Genomic DNA, 16,020 nt, shown 5'->3' with positions numbered 1-16,020 from the left:
ACCTGAATTTGAATGCAGCGTGTTCCGATTCCTCCTTCTCTTTCTGTCCAGCAGGGTCAACCAAAAACACTTGGCCTGATGGTTCATGCAGATACTGGGGAAGCAATATAGAAATGTATTGATCCCTTAAATTATTTTACTATTAAATGACCCATATCATAACCCTCATACCTCTTCACAAAAATGTACCTAAATCAATTTTGGAAAAAGGATTTTACTCACAAAAGACGTAGGAATGTATTTTTCCAGTTAGAAATAGTAGGCCATACATCAAATAACTATTTTCATCAGAAAAACAAACCCTCAAATGTACTATTTTGTAAGTTGTCTGCAGGTGGCTTGTTGTGAACGCACTCAAATATCAAGTCATTATCAGATTATGGAAACTACGTTCTAAAACTCAACGTAGAAGGATTTGTCTTAATGTACAGTATATGAAAGTGACGCTATGAAAGGATTCTTTCACCTTATCAAGCTCACTCTGACTGACAAATCACTGCCTATTAATGTGACTAAAAAGAGCATATGAAACATTGTTTTCATGAGGCCTACCTGTGCTCCTTCCTTTAAGCACCTCTGTTTGAACACCTCTCCTGTCCTTGATCCATACCACATACAGCCATTTGCGGATCTTTTCAGTGTCCATGTGAAAGATAGTTATTACGAGGCTGGAACATTTGTTAACTTCCCAAACATTTTTTAACACCCATGTCAAATGAAGAACTGCAAAGCTTACAGATTTAAATCTAATAGCATGATATGAAAGTAGACAAACAGAGTGTGCGATATGAAGGTATAGTCAGTGGACATTCTGAACCTTGTTTGAAGTCCCTAGGTCACATGACCAAGGAGCTATTGAAATTTTACATTTTGAAAAATTCATGTAAAATCTTGTGAGATGAAAATGGACAAACTAAAGGGTGTGCAATATAGAAGGGTAGTCAATGGACATTCTGAACCTTGTTTGAAGTCAGTAGGTCACATGATCAAGGAGCAATTGAAATTGTACATTTTGAAAAAGGAGCTATTGAAATTTGACATTTTGAAAAATTAATGTAAAATCTTGAGATGAAAATGGACAAACTAAAGGGTGTGCAATATAGAAGGGTAGTCAGTGGACATTCTGGACCTTGTTTGAGTCCAGTAGGTCATATGACCAATGAGCTATTGAAATTCATATGTAAAAAAAAAGTGTACTTTGTTTAAGCTCCCTAACTAATTCAATGAGGAATACAAAATGCTGCTCACATTTCCACATGTTTATTTGCTTTGGAAAGCTAATTAATGTCCAAATTGTGAAAATAAGACCTGTGCAATGTTGTGCGCAATTTTTCCAACATAATGACACTTATTTGGAGTCTGTGGCACAGGTGGTTTGAAAGCTATTGAGGTTTGAAAGCGCGAATATCCAACTTGAGACTGTCTTTACCTCGGTATCGAAAAAACATCAACCACTCGATATTCTGTATGATGTGTGATACTATATGTGACATATGTACATGAGTAAGACATGTATTTACATATATTTATTTAAAATATTAGTACATATATATTAGGCATCGGTATGGGTATATGTGAGCCACAGACGTATTTTTCAAAAGGATTTAAGACATTATTTCAAAGAGATTGAATTTCAAGAATAAAAAAATAAATAAATCAGCCTTTCTCTCATAATTAAACATTGTGCTGAATATTAGGCCTATTTCAAAAGGGGACATATTTGCGTGTCCCGATTTTTCCTGACATGACACTTTTCCCTTTCCTGACAAAAAATGGCATACGTGGGTTTATTAGACTGCCTTGTATCAAATGGAGACGAGAGCAATCACGTTGTTCACACACTACATACCAGTATGCACACTTCTTTTGTACAGAAATTCAAACCTGTCGTTTATTCTTGGTATTCTATCATTTACAATGACTGTTGTCCCCTAGCAAGATGGAAATCTGAACAGTCAGTTGGTTGATGAGGTGTTTCTCAATTCTTGAAGTAGTGTATAGGCTACTGGGTCCACCTTCCAAGAATCATAGTCCTCATCATTGGTCATGTTCATACGGAATGGAAGATTTTTTTGTGAAGGAAGAAACTAGAATTAGCATTCTTATTGCACAGGTAGTATCTCCTCGGTCAATACATTTTTTACAGATCCTACTCATCTCCTAGTCAGCACTACCATTGGTAGAGGTCGAGTTCCTCCCGACTACATTCCAGATCTTACAAAGCCTGGATTGGTATTTAACAGATCAGCTAAGCACCTCATATGATGTAGAAATCTGTGATGCCCGACTGCACAGTCGATGACGTGGCACGCAACCATTGATTGATGCAATGCAACACCTGCGCATCTAGTCGGGCAGGAACTCGGCCAGACTGTTGACATGTAAAACAACTGGGAAGGTTTGACATTGCAGCCGACAGCCGAATGACTGATCTGCAAAGATCCTTGCATCATAAATAACTACAATATTATTTGTAGATCAGTCAGTGAGTCACAATTTACCCATGACACATCACGATTCCCCAGGCTCTGACAGGGTGATAGCCTCCATCTGTTCCTGTAGTCCTTTCTCTTCTGTAGCCGATTGGCTCTCAAGTATTTGCTGAGTTTCTTGATTGGCTCTTGGTTGGAGTTTAGCGATAAACTCACTGCTGGCTAACGCCCCCTCCTGTTTCGGGCAGGTGATTTTCGCTGGCAACGATGATAACTTGTCTGTAGCAAAAGATATGGCATACCATATTTAGTATATTTTATTGACTGTCCATCAAATATGATTTCTTATTGTAGTATTTTTGTATTGCAACACACACACACAGAGAGAGAGAGAAATACATGGCAGAGCATTACCCCCAGGAGCGACGGGTTTCATTAGGCGGTTGAGCTGAACGTTCCAGTGTCGGACATGGATGCTGGCTTTACGAAGCTTCTCCTGAACTTCCTACAGACCCAGAGAGAAGGAAACAAGGACATGAGAACATACTGCTAGTTACAAAGTTGATGTCAGTTGCACTTTGTTTTACCATCTATCATTTACTAGCTGTTATTGACTTATAGGTGCCCTATGCAACAATTCCACCTGCAAATAATTCTATAAAACGTTTTCAATGTGGAAATTATGGCTGCCTAAAGTCCACTGTAGCTAGATTCCCACCTAAAAAGATCCTGAACAACAGCCTTATCCTGCTCTCCCCTCTTCTCCTCCACCTCTTATCTCCTCGCTCTCACCTCCAGGTGCTGGTGACTCCTCTCTCGGGTCTCTCGCAGGCTCTGGAGCTCCTGGGAGGCATAGTGGAGGGCAGAGGGGGCCGGCCGCTTTTCCTTAGCTCCGTTTGGGGCCTCCTCCGTGGGGCTGAAGTGGCGGGATGCCTCCTGCTGCTCCTGGAGGAGCAGACACTGCCTGCTCTTCTCCTCCTCTGCCTGCAGTGCCCTGGGAAAGGAGAGGAAGGAGGACAATGGTAGAGACAGTAGAAAGGGAGACAATGATAGATAGGAGAGAGGATGAGGGATATAAGGACACAGAAGACCATTCTACTGCAATAGACAGGGACGTTTGGTGATCTGATCTGTGTCTTTAGTCTTGCAGCCATGTGTGTGTGTGTGTGTGTGTGTGTGTGTGTGTGTGTGTGTGTGTGTGTGTGTGTGTGTGTGTGTGTGTGTGTGTAATTGCATGTGTGTGCCTGACTCTCTCCTCCATGTGGGCCTGTATCTCCGTGTTGAGATAAGTTTGCGTAGGCGTGTTACCCTTCTAGCTCCAGCCTGACTCTCTCTTCCTCCATGTGGGCCTGTATCTCTGTGTTGAGAGCAGCCTCCAGTTTCTGCTGGGTCAGCTCCAGCTCCTGGATCCTCTTTCTCTGCTGCTCGGCCTCCTTCTCCTTCTCTGCCATCTCAGCCTGCATGCTCTCCCGCAACTGGGGAACACACACATGCAGGCAATCAGGCACGTATACATGTACACCGAATGCACACACGCGCGCACACACACACACACACACACACACACACACACACACACACACACACACACACACACACACACACACACACACACACACACATCATTTATCTGGGGAACCTACACAGGTGCACTAATTAACCTCATTCTTCAGTACATGATCTCACCTTCTCTGCCTCCTCTAGCTGTCTCTCCAACTCTCTCTGGACCTCCTTCTGTTGCTCCCTCTCTTTCTCCTCCTCCTCCCTGCGCCGTGCCTCCACCTCTCGCTGGTGCTGTGGGACACAAATACATCCTACATGTCATGTTAGGTACTGTATACTATGTATGCATTACCCCCTCTTTCCCCCCACTCATCATTTCTATCTCTCCTCTTTAATGCCTCACCTCTCCCTCCTGCTCACCTGAATAATACTCTCTATCTCCTGTCCTTGCCGTTCCTTTTCCCTCTCCAGATCTTGAATGGTAAGCTCTTCTGATTGGCTGCCGCGGCTGCTGCTGGTGCTCAGGCTGCGTTCCTGTTGACTCTGCTCGCGCTGGACCCGCCTCTTCAGCTTTAGTTCCTGGTGCAGGGAGGACTTGCGCTCACCCTGGAGACGGACGGCAGTCTGCAAGGCTGGGGAGAAAGAGGACACACACACACACACACACACACACACACACACACACACACACACACAGGAGAATCAGAAAAAAGTGATGTTCCTTCCCTAATGCTTTTCAACCGAGGGGTCTCCCACGTGCCAACCAAATGTTTTAACCATTAGGTCAACAGGATATCCTCTTGGTCCAAGGATGACAATCAGGCTTGTGTCTCAGGCAGGGCGTTACACTTGTTCACATCCCCTCACCTTGGGTCCATTCCACCCTCTGTCTCTGGTCGGCGGCACTCATCTCATAGGTCTTGCTGGTGGTCTTCACACAAAAGAGACAACGCTTCCCATCCCTGTCTGGAATAGCCTAAGACAAAGAGAGGACAACTGGTGGTTGACTACCAGGGTGACATTGACTTATCAACACCCCAAGTTCCGCTCAGGTAATCCCAACCTTAAATGATCAGCATTAGCATCAGGCTCGCAACAGGTAACCCTCATTGACTCTTGTAATCCACATCCTAGTTCAAAATATAGGCCCAATGGTTCAGTTCTAGACAAGTTTGTATCTGTACCAATTCAAGCTAACCCTATGGTATTTTCAAATAAGGGGTTACCAACTGAGCATAGTGTGCTGATAATAGAGTCCGATATGAAATCCTGCAGCTGTGGCGTTGGACTGATTCATGTAAATGCCAGAAGTTTGATCTTGAACTCTGACCTCTCAAACCAATGTGGACATTCTGGTAATATCTGACACCACAAAAATGGAAGAGGGAAAGAGTAAGGAACTTGTCTGTCGGCCCTGCATTAATGACCAAAAGTGGTTAAAGCAAATTCTGATAAATAAAAAAGTATACCAGTTTCATTTAAGGACCAAAAATGGACAGCTGTGCCATACAGATTGCCAAATAGTTGGGAAGTGATTTTCGATATATACCAATTCCATGGCACATGGTTTATGAACTGATACACAAAACGACGCCGGATTCAAAACGTAAAATTATTCCATTTAAATTATTATACAAAATTCTTGCAACCAATTACATTTTATATATATATATATATATATAGGGGATAAAACCATCCCAGCGCTGCAGATTTTGCAGCGAAAAGACAGAATCATTAGATCATTTGTTTTGGTACTGTCCATATGTGGCTTGTTTTTGGTCACCGGTTCAGGAATGGCTAAATAATTGCAACATTTACCTGGAGCGAACTCTGCAAATAGCACTGCTGGGTGATTTGAAAAGTCATAGACAATCAATAATATAATAACACTTTTAGCAACAAAAAAATGCTAGATCAGGCATCTTGCAGTTGGTTCAATAACTATCTAATGGACAGGACACAACTTGTACTGACGGTATCAAATCTAGCTTCCTCAATATTATGAAAGGTTTACCGCAGGGGTTGATTTTTGGCCCTGTTCTCTTCACTATTTGTACAAATAATATTGGTCTATCTGTTAAAACCTGTAACATTCATCTCAATGCGGATGATACAGTTATTTACTCCTGTTCCCCCTCTTAACAGCAAGCCATTCATAACCTTCAGCATGGTTTTGACTCCATTCAAAAATTGCTTACTGATCTTAAACTAGTGCTAAATGCTAATAAAACCACGTTTGTTGTTCTCCAGGTCTCGTAATATTAACTTTGAGGACCTACATATTTGCACATTGAAGGGAGTGTTTGGATTGATGATAAGCTGCCTTTTAAAACACACATTGAAAAACTGACAAGAAAGTTGAGAATTAAGATTTGATTTCTATAAAAGAAACCATCCTGCCTCACTTTGGAAAGTAGAAGGAAGATTGTTCAAGCAACGCTTCTCCCAGTACTTGATTATGGTGATGTAATCTACAGTCGTGGCCAAAAGTTGAGAATGACACAAATATTAATTTTCACAAAGTCTGCTGCCTCAGTTTGTATGATGGCAATTTGCATATACTCTAGAATGTTATGAAGAGTGATCAGATTAATTGCAATTAATTGCAAAGTCCCTCTTTGCCATGCAAATGAACTGAATCCCCCCAAAAACCTTTCCACTGCATTTCCCTGCCACAAAAGGACCAGCTGACATCATGTCAGTGATTCTCTCGTTAACACAGGTGTGAGTGTTGACAAGGACAAGGCTGGAGATCACTCTGTCATGCTGATTGAGTTCGAATAACAGTCTGGAAGCTTCAAAAGGAGGGTGGTGCTTGGAATCATTGTTCTTCCTTTGTCAATCATGGTTACCTGCAAGGAAACATGTGCCGTCATCATTGCTTTTCACGAAAAGGGCAAAGCAAGGATATTGCTGCCAGTAAGATTGCACCTAAATCAACCATTTATCGGATCATCAAGAACTTCAAGGAGAGTGGTTCAATTGTTGTAAAGAAGGCTTCAGGGTGCCCAAGAAAGTCCAGCAAGTGCCAGGACCGTCTCCTAAAGTTGATTCAGCTGCGGGATCGGGGCACCACCAGTACAGAGCTTGCTCAGGAATGGCAGCAGGCAGGTGTGTGTGCATCTGCACGCACAGTGAGGCGAAGACTTTTGGAGGATGGCCTGGTGTCAAGAAGGGCAGCAAAGAAGGCACTTCTCTCCAGGAAAAACATCAGGGACAGACTGATATTCTGGAAAAGGTACAGAGATTGGACTGCTGAGGACTGGGGTAAAGTTATTTTCTCTGATGAATCCCCTTTCCGATTGTTTGGGGCATCCGGAAAAAAGCTTGTACTACCATCAGTCCTACCATCCAGTCCTGTGTCATGCCAATAGTAAAGCATCCTGAGACCATTCATATGTGGGGTTGCTTCTCAGCCAATGGAGTGGGCTCACTGACAATTTTGCCTAACACAGCCATGAATAAAGAATGGTACCAACACATCCTCTGAGAGCAACTTCTCCCAACCATCCAGGAGCAGTTTGGTGAGGAACAATGCTTTTTCCAGCATGATGGAGCACCTTGCCATAAGGCAAAAGTGATAACTAAGTGGCTCGGGGAACAAAACATCGATATTTTGGGTACATGGCCAGGAAACTCCCCAGACCTTAATCCTATTGAGAACTTGTGGTCAATCCTCAAGAGGCGGGTAGACAAACAAAAACCCACAAATTCTGACAAACTCCAAGCATTCATTATGGAAGAATGGGCTGCCATCAGTCAGGATGTGGCCCAGAAGTTAATTGACAGCATGCCAGGGCGGATTTCAGAGGTCTTGAAAAAGAAGGGTCAACACTGCAAATATTGACTCTTTGCATCAACTTCATGTAATTGTCAATAAAAGCCTTTGACACTTATGAAATGCTTGTAATTATACTTCAGTATTCCATAGTAACATCTGACAAAAAATATCTAAAGACACTGAAGCAGCAAACGTTGTGGAAATTAATATTTGGGTCATTTTCAAAACTTTTGGCCACGACTGTACATGCATGTGGCAGCCTCTGCTTTAAAAGCTTTCAGCGCTTTGTTTTATCACAATGTTCCGTACACATCACTGCATTTTGTATAGTTCTGTTGGCTGGGAGTCTCTAACTACCAGAAGGGTCCAGCACTGGCTACTTTTTGTACATAAAGCGGTTCTTCAGAGACTCCCCCCACTACATCAGCTCACGTATTAACTGAAGATCCAGCCATATTCAGACTCGCTCTCTGGACTGACTGCTTCTGGAGGTCCAGCTCATGGAATAGCCTTCAGGTCACCTTGAAATTAGACTTACTGCTCTCCATTGGACAGCTTAGATGGAGTTTAAGGGAGGTGATGTGAGAGTTATGTCTGTTTTGATTAATCCTGTTTTATTTATTGTATTGATATTAAGTATTGTATGTTTATGTTCACAGGGATCCCTTGCAAATTAGACCCTGGTCTCAATGGTGACCCACCCTGTAGAAATAAAAGTTGAATAAAAAATACAAAACATGACCAAAAGTATGTGGACACCTGCTCATCGAACATCTCATTGCAAAATCACGGGCATTAATATGGATTTGGTCCCCCCTTTGCTGCTATAACAGCCTTCTCTCTTCTAGGAAGGCTTTCCACTAGATGTTGGAACATTGCTGCAGGGACTTGCTTCCATTCAGCCAGAAGAGCAGGTCAGGCACCGATGTTGGGTGATTAGGCCTGGCTCGCAGTCGGCATTCCAATTCATCACAACGGTGTTCGATGGGCTTGAGGTCAGGGCTTTGTGCAGGCCAGTCAAGTTATTCTACATCGATTTTGACAAACCATTTCTGTATGGACCTAGCTTTGTGCACAGCGGCATTGTCATGCTGAAACATGAAAAGGGCCTTCCCCAAACTCTTGCCACAAAGTTCGAAGCACAGAATCGTCTAGAATGCCATTGTATGCTGTAGCGTTAAGATTTCCTTTCACTGGAACTAAGGGGCCAAGCCCGAACCGTGAAAAACAGCCCCAGACCATTATTCCCCCTCCACCTAACTTTACAGTTGGCACTATGCATTTGGGTAGGTAGCGTTCTCCTGGCATCTGCCAAACTGTCAGACTGCCAGATGGTGAAGTATAATTAATCCCTCCAGAGAACGCGTTTCCACTGCTCCAGAGTCCAGTGGCGGCGAGTTTTACACCACTCCAGCCGACCCTTGGCATTGCGCGTGGTGATCTTAGGCTTGTGTGTGGCTGCCCGGCCATGGAAACCCATTTCATGAAGCTCCAGCAAACAGTTATTGTACTGATGTTGCTTCCAGAGGCAGTTTAGAACTCGGTAGTGAGTGTTGCAACTGAGGACAGCCGATTTTTTTGTACCTGGCGGTCCCGTTCTGTGAACTTGTGTGGCCTACCACTTTGCGGCTGAGCTGTTCTTGCTCCTAGACGTTTCCACTTCACAATAACAGCACTTACAGTTTACCGGGGCAGCTCTAGCAGGGCAGAAATTTGACAAACTGACTTGTGCCAAGTTGAATGTCACTGAGCACTTCAGTAAGGTCATTCCACTGCCAATGTTTGTCTATGGAGATTGCATGGCTGTGTGCTCGATTTTATACACCGGTCAGCAACGGGTGTGGCTGAAATAGCCAAATCCACTAATTTGAAGGGGTGTCCACATACTTTTGTATATATATTGTACTTCTCAGTCTCAGGTACACAGTAGCGATTCACTCAGCCATTAGCAAAAACATTAAATTATCCTAGCCAAGATTTTTTTCTACCGGTTTTGTGGATTGAAAGATGAACCAGAATAACAAGATTACCTCCACAACACAATTCTGGTCCAATAGAATCTCTCCCTTCTTGTCTTTCAGGTCCTCGCTGGCGTAGTAGGACATGAAGGATGGCCTGAGTACAAACCAACGCTCCATCCAGTTCCTGCGCACATGTCCCTTTTTCCACATGTAACCCTGTGAGAGAGAGAGAGACAGACAGAGAGAGAGAGGGAGAGAAATCGATCATTGTCCCTGTAATATGAATTTAATTCAGCGCAAACACACATATACACACACACACATAAAAACAGCCCACACACACAGCCCCACCAGGGGCCACATCCATACAGTCCCACCAACTCACCCTCTTGAGGACGTTGTGGTACATCTCCAAGAAGACCTGGTCCAGAGCCAGACTGAAGGCACCTGCATTGCTGACCCTCAGCAGCCTCCCGGCGCCCATGTGATCCAGGAACACCCACACCGACATGCCCTCCTCCTGGACAGAGGCATCCTGGGATAGCAGGTCCTCCAGGGGCTTGCCGTCCCACTCCTGGTTCATCGCAGTGGAGATTTTCTTCAGCAGGTACTCCACCTACGTGTGTGTGTGCGTTACAAGTCAGAAAATATCTTTATCCTTCAATGGCTCAATTTGCTGGGACCCATATTCAGAAAGTGATCTAGTAAAGGGGTAATGCTTTGGTCAGCAAGTTGCAACACATCTTCATAAAGCCTGCAGATGTTATCAACAGGAAACCAAACCTCCCTCCTATTGGTTTATTCTACTCTGACTTCCTGCTTAGGGGGAGGAGAACAGGAAGTAAAGACCTAGAGTAGAGATATTTTAGCAAATGCACAGGAGGATGGTGGCACCATAAGGGGCTAATCGATAAACATACAGTTTGTATACTGCAAGCGTCAAAGCACACTGTGTAGTCAAAATGGCCACTGGACTGCATAACTACGACTATTTTCTTACTGTTTATATACAATACTGTATGGGTGTCTATTAACCCTCTATTTCTCCCTCCCTCTTCAGCTCTCCTCCGTTCCCACTTCTCTCTCTTTTTCAGATGAACTATTTCCTCTCTACCTGTACATCTCTTTTTCTCTCTGAAAGATACTATCTGGCTTTATATTTAAATGTGCCAGTGGAGGTCAGTCTCTCCCTGGCCCCCTCATCCCTCCAACCCCCTCACCTCCTGTGGAATCATGATGAGTGGGTAGTGGTCCTCCGACAGCAGGTTGAAGAGACAGAAAAGTTTGAAGCAGTCTCTCAGGGAGCACAGCAGCCCCCCCTGGCCGCTGGTAGGTCTGTAGTTTTTCTTCATGGTCATCATCCAGCACAGGTCGTCAAACGTCTCCTTGTCGTATGCACCCTCTTTGACCTGGGTGCAGCACACCAGGGGTTCATTCGTTCATTAGTACTGGTAAAGAGTTTTAGATGTTAAACGGATAGTTCACCCAAATGACTAAATGACATATTGGTTTCAATACCCTGTGAGCAGTCCATGGACAAGGTAACACAGCAATGCATGCTTCGGTTTTGCTCACAGGTTAAGGAAACCAATATGTAATTTTGGGTGAACTAAGATCAAGATCAAGTGCAATTAATCTCCTGAATGGACTGGAATTCACTCATCTCAAGGTGAAAATCCTCAATTGAGTATGATGGGATGGTTACCTTGGCCAGTATGCATTTGTTGAGGTAGTTTACCTTGGCCAGTATGTATTTGTTGAGGTAGTTTACCTTGGCCATTATGTATTTGTTGAGGTAGTTTACCTTGGCCAGTATGTATTTGTTGAGGTAGTTTACCTTGGCCAGTATGTATTTGTTGAGGTAGTTTACCTTGGCCAGTATGTATTTGTTGAGGTAGTTTACCTTGGCCAGTATGTATTTGTTGAGGTAGTTTACCTTGGCCAGTATGTATTTGTTGAGCTAGTTTACCTTGACCAGTATGTATTTGTTGAGGTAGTTTACCTTGGCCAGTATGCATTTGTTAAGGTAGTTTACCTTGGCCAGTATGTATTTGTTGAGGTAGTTTACCTTGGCCAGTATGTATTTGTTGAGGTAGTTTACCTTGGCCAGTATGTATTTGTTGAGGTAGTTTACCTTGGCCAGTATGTATTTGTTGAGGTAGTTTACCTTGGCCAGTATGTATTTGTTGAGGTAGGGCATGTAGCCATGGTTTGACACCGGTCCATTGTCATCGTCTTGGAAGTGTTCCTCCAGTGCCACAGGGTCGTGAGGGATGTTCAACACCGTGTACAGGTTGTGGGAGAGAACCTGCGACATGTGCGCACACACACACAAAAATGAAGAAAATGCCTGTGTCAAAGGGAGATTCTCGATTGGTTCGCTCAACTCCTCTGTCCTCAGTTTTCCTCTCCTAGGCCTCCTTTTGAAAAAGCTCAAGGGTAACCGAGGAGAAGAAATGCAGAAACAATAAGTTTGAATTAAATTAGACTCTCTTCATTTGCTCGTCATCATGTAAATGACATTTCCTGGGGTGGAATCCCAAATTAAATGTGTAAAGTATTAAAAAGACATGTAGCTAGTTGTGCTAGACATTTTATAGACAAAATAATATGTAGCATACAGTTTTTAAATGTGCATACTTATCTCCTCCAAGAAAACAACAGCTGATTTAAAGGGGGTGTGGCGGATTTCAAAACTCTTCTGCGAAGGATACTCGCGCTTCCTCGGCGGGAGGACGTTATCGAGGACGCGAGGACACTCCTCCGTTTGAAACTAATTGACACTATCTTGACCACTCTACAACTTAGCGGTTTCCGGGTCACCAAGGAGAGAGGACGGAGGATTCGAGGAGAGGATGGTCTTTTGGCCAAATGATAATCTCCCAAAAATGACCCTTTAAATGTATTATGTTACTGTCAATATTACATCTACTATTCCTATATTTATATACAGTATGTAAGTGGTTACTGAAATAGTTCACAACTTCGAATCATCTCAAATCATATTGAAAAACAGAGGTCAATTATAAAAACCAAAGCAAGCAGTGTAAACAACATTGCAGGCCTCTGTTGACTGACTGACTGACTGACACACACACACACACACACACACACACACACACACACACACACACACACACACACACACACACACACACACACACACACACAACACAGAGCCCCCTCAGTGTGAGCATGTCTGGACACCTTCCTGCTATTTCCTGGGATTCTCACCAAAGGGAGAACACAACTTGTTTGAACTCGACAGGCCAGAGACTGAGTGAAGGGGAAGATGACTGGGGAAGATGTCTGAACACACAGCACCATCTGTTTCTGTTGTACAGTAAACTCTGATATGTTGTCATGTGTACAGGTTGACTGCAGTAAAGGGAGAGGGCCAGTCCTGGACTTTAAAACGAGGGCATAGGTGACTATCGACTGACTTTAATGCTCCCATTTCTGTGTGTATGCTGCCGCTGTTGTGATTACTCACTGAAATAGGGTTTCATGGATACACACTCATGAGGGTGTATCCATGTGTTAAATTCACCAATGTATCCAAATTGTGTTAGTGAGAATGTTTTCATGTGCATGTTTCTAATACTGAGCAGTATTCCTGCATGATCCATGCAAATTATTATTTTTACTGGTGGACTGTTAACTTTATAAATGGCATACATCCCTAGATTCAAGCTGAATAATGTATTATAGCCTAATATAACAACTTGTAAGAGGCTAACAATGTATTTTTTAAGGCTATCTTGATCTGATCTTCAAACCTCAAAACGTTTGTTTATAAGGTTATCTAAACAAACGATGATATGGATATTATTATGTGAATTGTAGACTATGAGTAACAAGCTGGCGCCATAGGCACAGAAGCAATTCAACACCCATTTCCTGATTATAAAGCTCAGCACTTGGAAATATTACACTTCAAATCTAACCTTCAGCTGGGACTTCGATACTTTGCCGCATTTCTCCATGTCCAGCGATGTGAACGCGTACCAGATGGACTTGAGTAGTTCGGATTGCAGTTCCATTGTGGAGACAGACGTCTTCGCGTCTACATTCCGAGGCGAGTGGAGTTGCGCACAGCAGTGATAAGTATTGCAAACTGAAGTGGAAGCACTTAACGAGAAGGCGAACAGGACACGATAAGAAAAGGGGTGGAGAAGAAAGGAACAATTATGTAACGAAAGTAAAATACTATATGCATATAATATTATAATTATAATAAAAATAAATACTTAATAAAAATGTATAAACCACAATATAATATCAATATTTCACTTTTCATATTTGGATTCATATAGGGTACTAATAGCCTACCTTATAAACCTATAATTATGTTTTAGGTCAATCAAAGTTAAAACTTCGAATGACTTTGGAAAACTCTGGCATCCTTGTAAATTATTGACCTCTCTCTTTCAAGTGGGTGGTGGTAAATTAACCCCAGCTCTTGGTTGATGTCACTGATATACCTACGCGATATGTGTATTTCTTTTCCCCAACGCAGCTAAGACAAAACCATGTTCCGTTATTCAGAGAGGCGTTCTACTACGCTCCCAGCGCAGAGACAGTGACCTTCCAAGGTAAGGATGGAAAGTGTAATTTAACAATTGCCTGCCTACCGTAATGCAGACCTATTATTATCATATTTGGTAACATTTGCCCATGTATTTCAATGAGTTGTAAAAATGTCTCAGAGAACTCTGCTGAATTCCTCAATTGAAGGTCAGCTAAATTAACCTAGGCTACTTAACGTTACTAGTTCGGTCAATTATCGGGTCAAATCATATGCTTATTATTAATCATTTCTCAAATATGTATTAGCAAATCATTCAGCCGAATAAGCATGATACAGCCATTGAATCTGTCTTTGAGCGTTAAGGGACGTTAATGGCTAGTTTGGTCGACCACATTATGTTATTATATTTTTCAATCTTGAAATACAAGGGCAAATGTTATTAATCAGTGACAGAAATTTCGCACTTCGTGATATTCATTTCCGGACTTGGAGAGCGCTCAAGGCTTTGTAGAATGCCCCGAACGGGGCATGGTTTTGGCTAACTGCGTTGGGAAAAAGAAAGATGCAGTTCGCGTTATCACCCACCACGCTTACATCCCCCAGCAGCCACTCTGGGTTTGAGTCACACTCTCACACATCCACAAACTCACAAGTTGTTTCCTTAAAAGTTAGCGAGTGACTTTGTAGACAGGTCCACTCTACCCCTTGCCAGTCCAAATAAAATATAAAAATATTGATAGTTTATTTGCCTGAGACGCACGCGGACAGAAAGATGCATCGATCTCAGATAAAGCATCCGCGCGAGCAAAACAGCGCCCCGCTGTCTCAGTATGAGTAGACCATGTATCTGATGCTGTCTGGACCAAAAGAGTATGGCATGTCATATTTCTGTCCAGACAGCATCAGATACATGGTCTACACATAGAGGGGCGCTGTTTCGCTCGCTCGGATGCTTTCTCCACAAACATAGTTACAGCAGAGAGGAAGAGGCGAAGCGAAAGGGCTCACTCGCCAAAATCTGTCCAGAGTAAGACAATGCGATTTTATGGGCTTAATATGCAGACATAAGCTAATCGCCTGCCTACCCCCCTTTGGGACAAAGACTACCATTGTTAGGGCGGAGACAGGAGCGTCTCTTCATTAAATACAGATCTCTGGTTTCAGCCTCTTGCGAATTGGAAAGGAAGGTTAGCGGGTGCACTGTCAATGTTAGGATGCTGGATTCCCCTAAAGTACATCGATGTTTCGCCAAAAATATATAATTACTCCTGTCTAAATAAAATCATTCAAAATATTTCACCAGGGAGGATGAGGATCATTAGCTTTCTATTTTTTTTAAATAGCTGTGGACAGGGTCGGAGCCAGAGGGGTGTCCGGGGTGAATTTTGGGGTGGCACCCGGGGTCGCCAAACAGATGTCAGGGGTGTCCAGTGCCACCCCAAAATTTCATTCGCTTCTGGCAGTTTGATGCTAATTGACATCTCCTTTCACCTCTTGTTGAAAGAAGCATTTATTTTGATGTTCGGCGGCTCCACGAGCTCTTTTCGCGATTGGCGAAAGCATCATATTTGAAGTAAGTTTTAAGGTTTAGCATCGGGTTTAGGTTTCTTGAACAACTTTTACAAAAGTTGAGCCGCTGTGTGAGTTAACGTTAGACCTTTGGCTCCATTAAAACCTGTTGAGGACAGACGTTCCGCTAGTGGAACCCTGTTCCGCCAGCGGGACCCCTCGCCAACAGCCAATGGAATAGTGTTAAGGCTTGGTAATTGTGGAGGAGGAATGAGGCGCAGGAAGCAGCGAACACAGGGTAGT

The 16,020-nt window shown here is 43.1% G+C and overlaps 1 protein-coding gene across 1 annotated transcript; it reads right to left on the bottom strand.

Moving 5' to 3' along the window:
- Positions 1-1,511: 1,511 nt before the first annotated feature.
- On the bottom strand, positions 1,512-13,820 carry LOC106576376 (differentially expressed in FDCP 6). Its single transcript, XM_014153516.2, has 12 exons — positions 13,625-13,820; positions 11,845-11,985; positions 10,898-11,086; positions 10,063-10,293; positions 9,747-9,893; positions 4,803-4,911; positions 4,356-4,567; positions 4,119-4,226; positions 3,741-3,907; positions 3,225-3,426; positions 2,847-2,937; positions 1,512-2,711 (listed from the first exon to the last, which is right to left on the bottom strand). Exons 1-12 carry the CDS (start codon positions 13,718-13,720, stop codon positions 2,512-2,514), a joined length of 1,893 nt encoding a protein of 630 aa, XP_014008991.1. The 5' UTR covers positions 13,721-13,820; the 3' UTR covers positions 1,512-2,511.
- Positions 13,821-16,020: the final 2,200 nt, after the last annotated feature.

This window comes from Salmo salar, chromosome ssa17 (assembly GCF_905237065.1).
Source record: "Salmo salar chromosome ssa17, Ssal_v3.1, whole genome shotgun sequence".
Classification (NCBI taxonomy): Eukaryota; Metazoa; Chordata; class Actinopteri; order Salmoniformes; family Salmonidae; genus Salmo; species Salmo salar.
The sequence above is the reverse complement of the archived record's forward strand: the minus strand, read 5'-3'. Positions and strand labels throughout refer to the sequence as shown.

Excerpts from the sequence above, each read along its gene's own strand:
- LOC106576376 (XM_014153516.2), bottom strand. The coding sequence starts at position 13,720 with ATGGAACTGCAATCCGAACTACTCAAGTCCATCTGGTACGCGTTCACA. Across the intron at positions 11,986-13,624 it reads TATCGAAGTCCCAGCTGAAG|GTTCTCTCCCACAACCTGTA; the intron begins GTTAGATTTGAA and ends CACATGTCGCAG. Across the intron at positions 4,912-9,746 it reads ACCAGAATTGTGTTGTGGAG|GCTATTCCAGACAGGGATGG; the intron begins GTAATCTTGTTA and ends TCTTTGTCTTAG.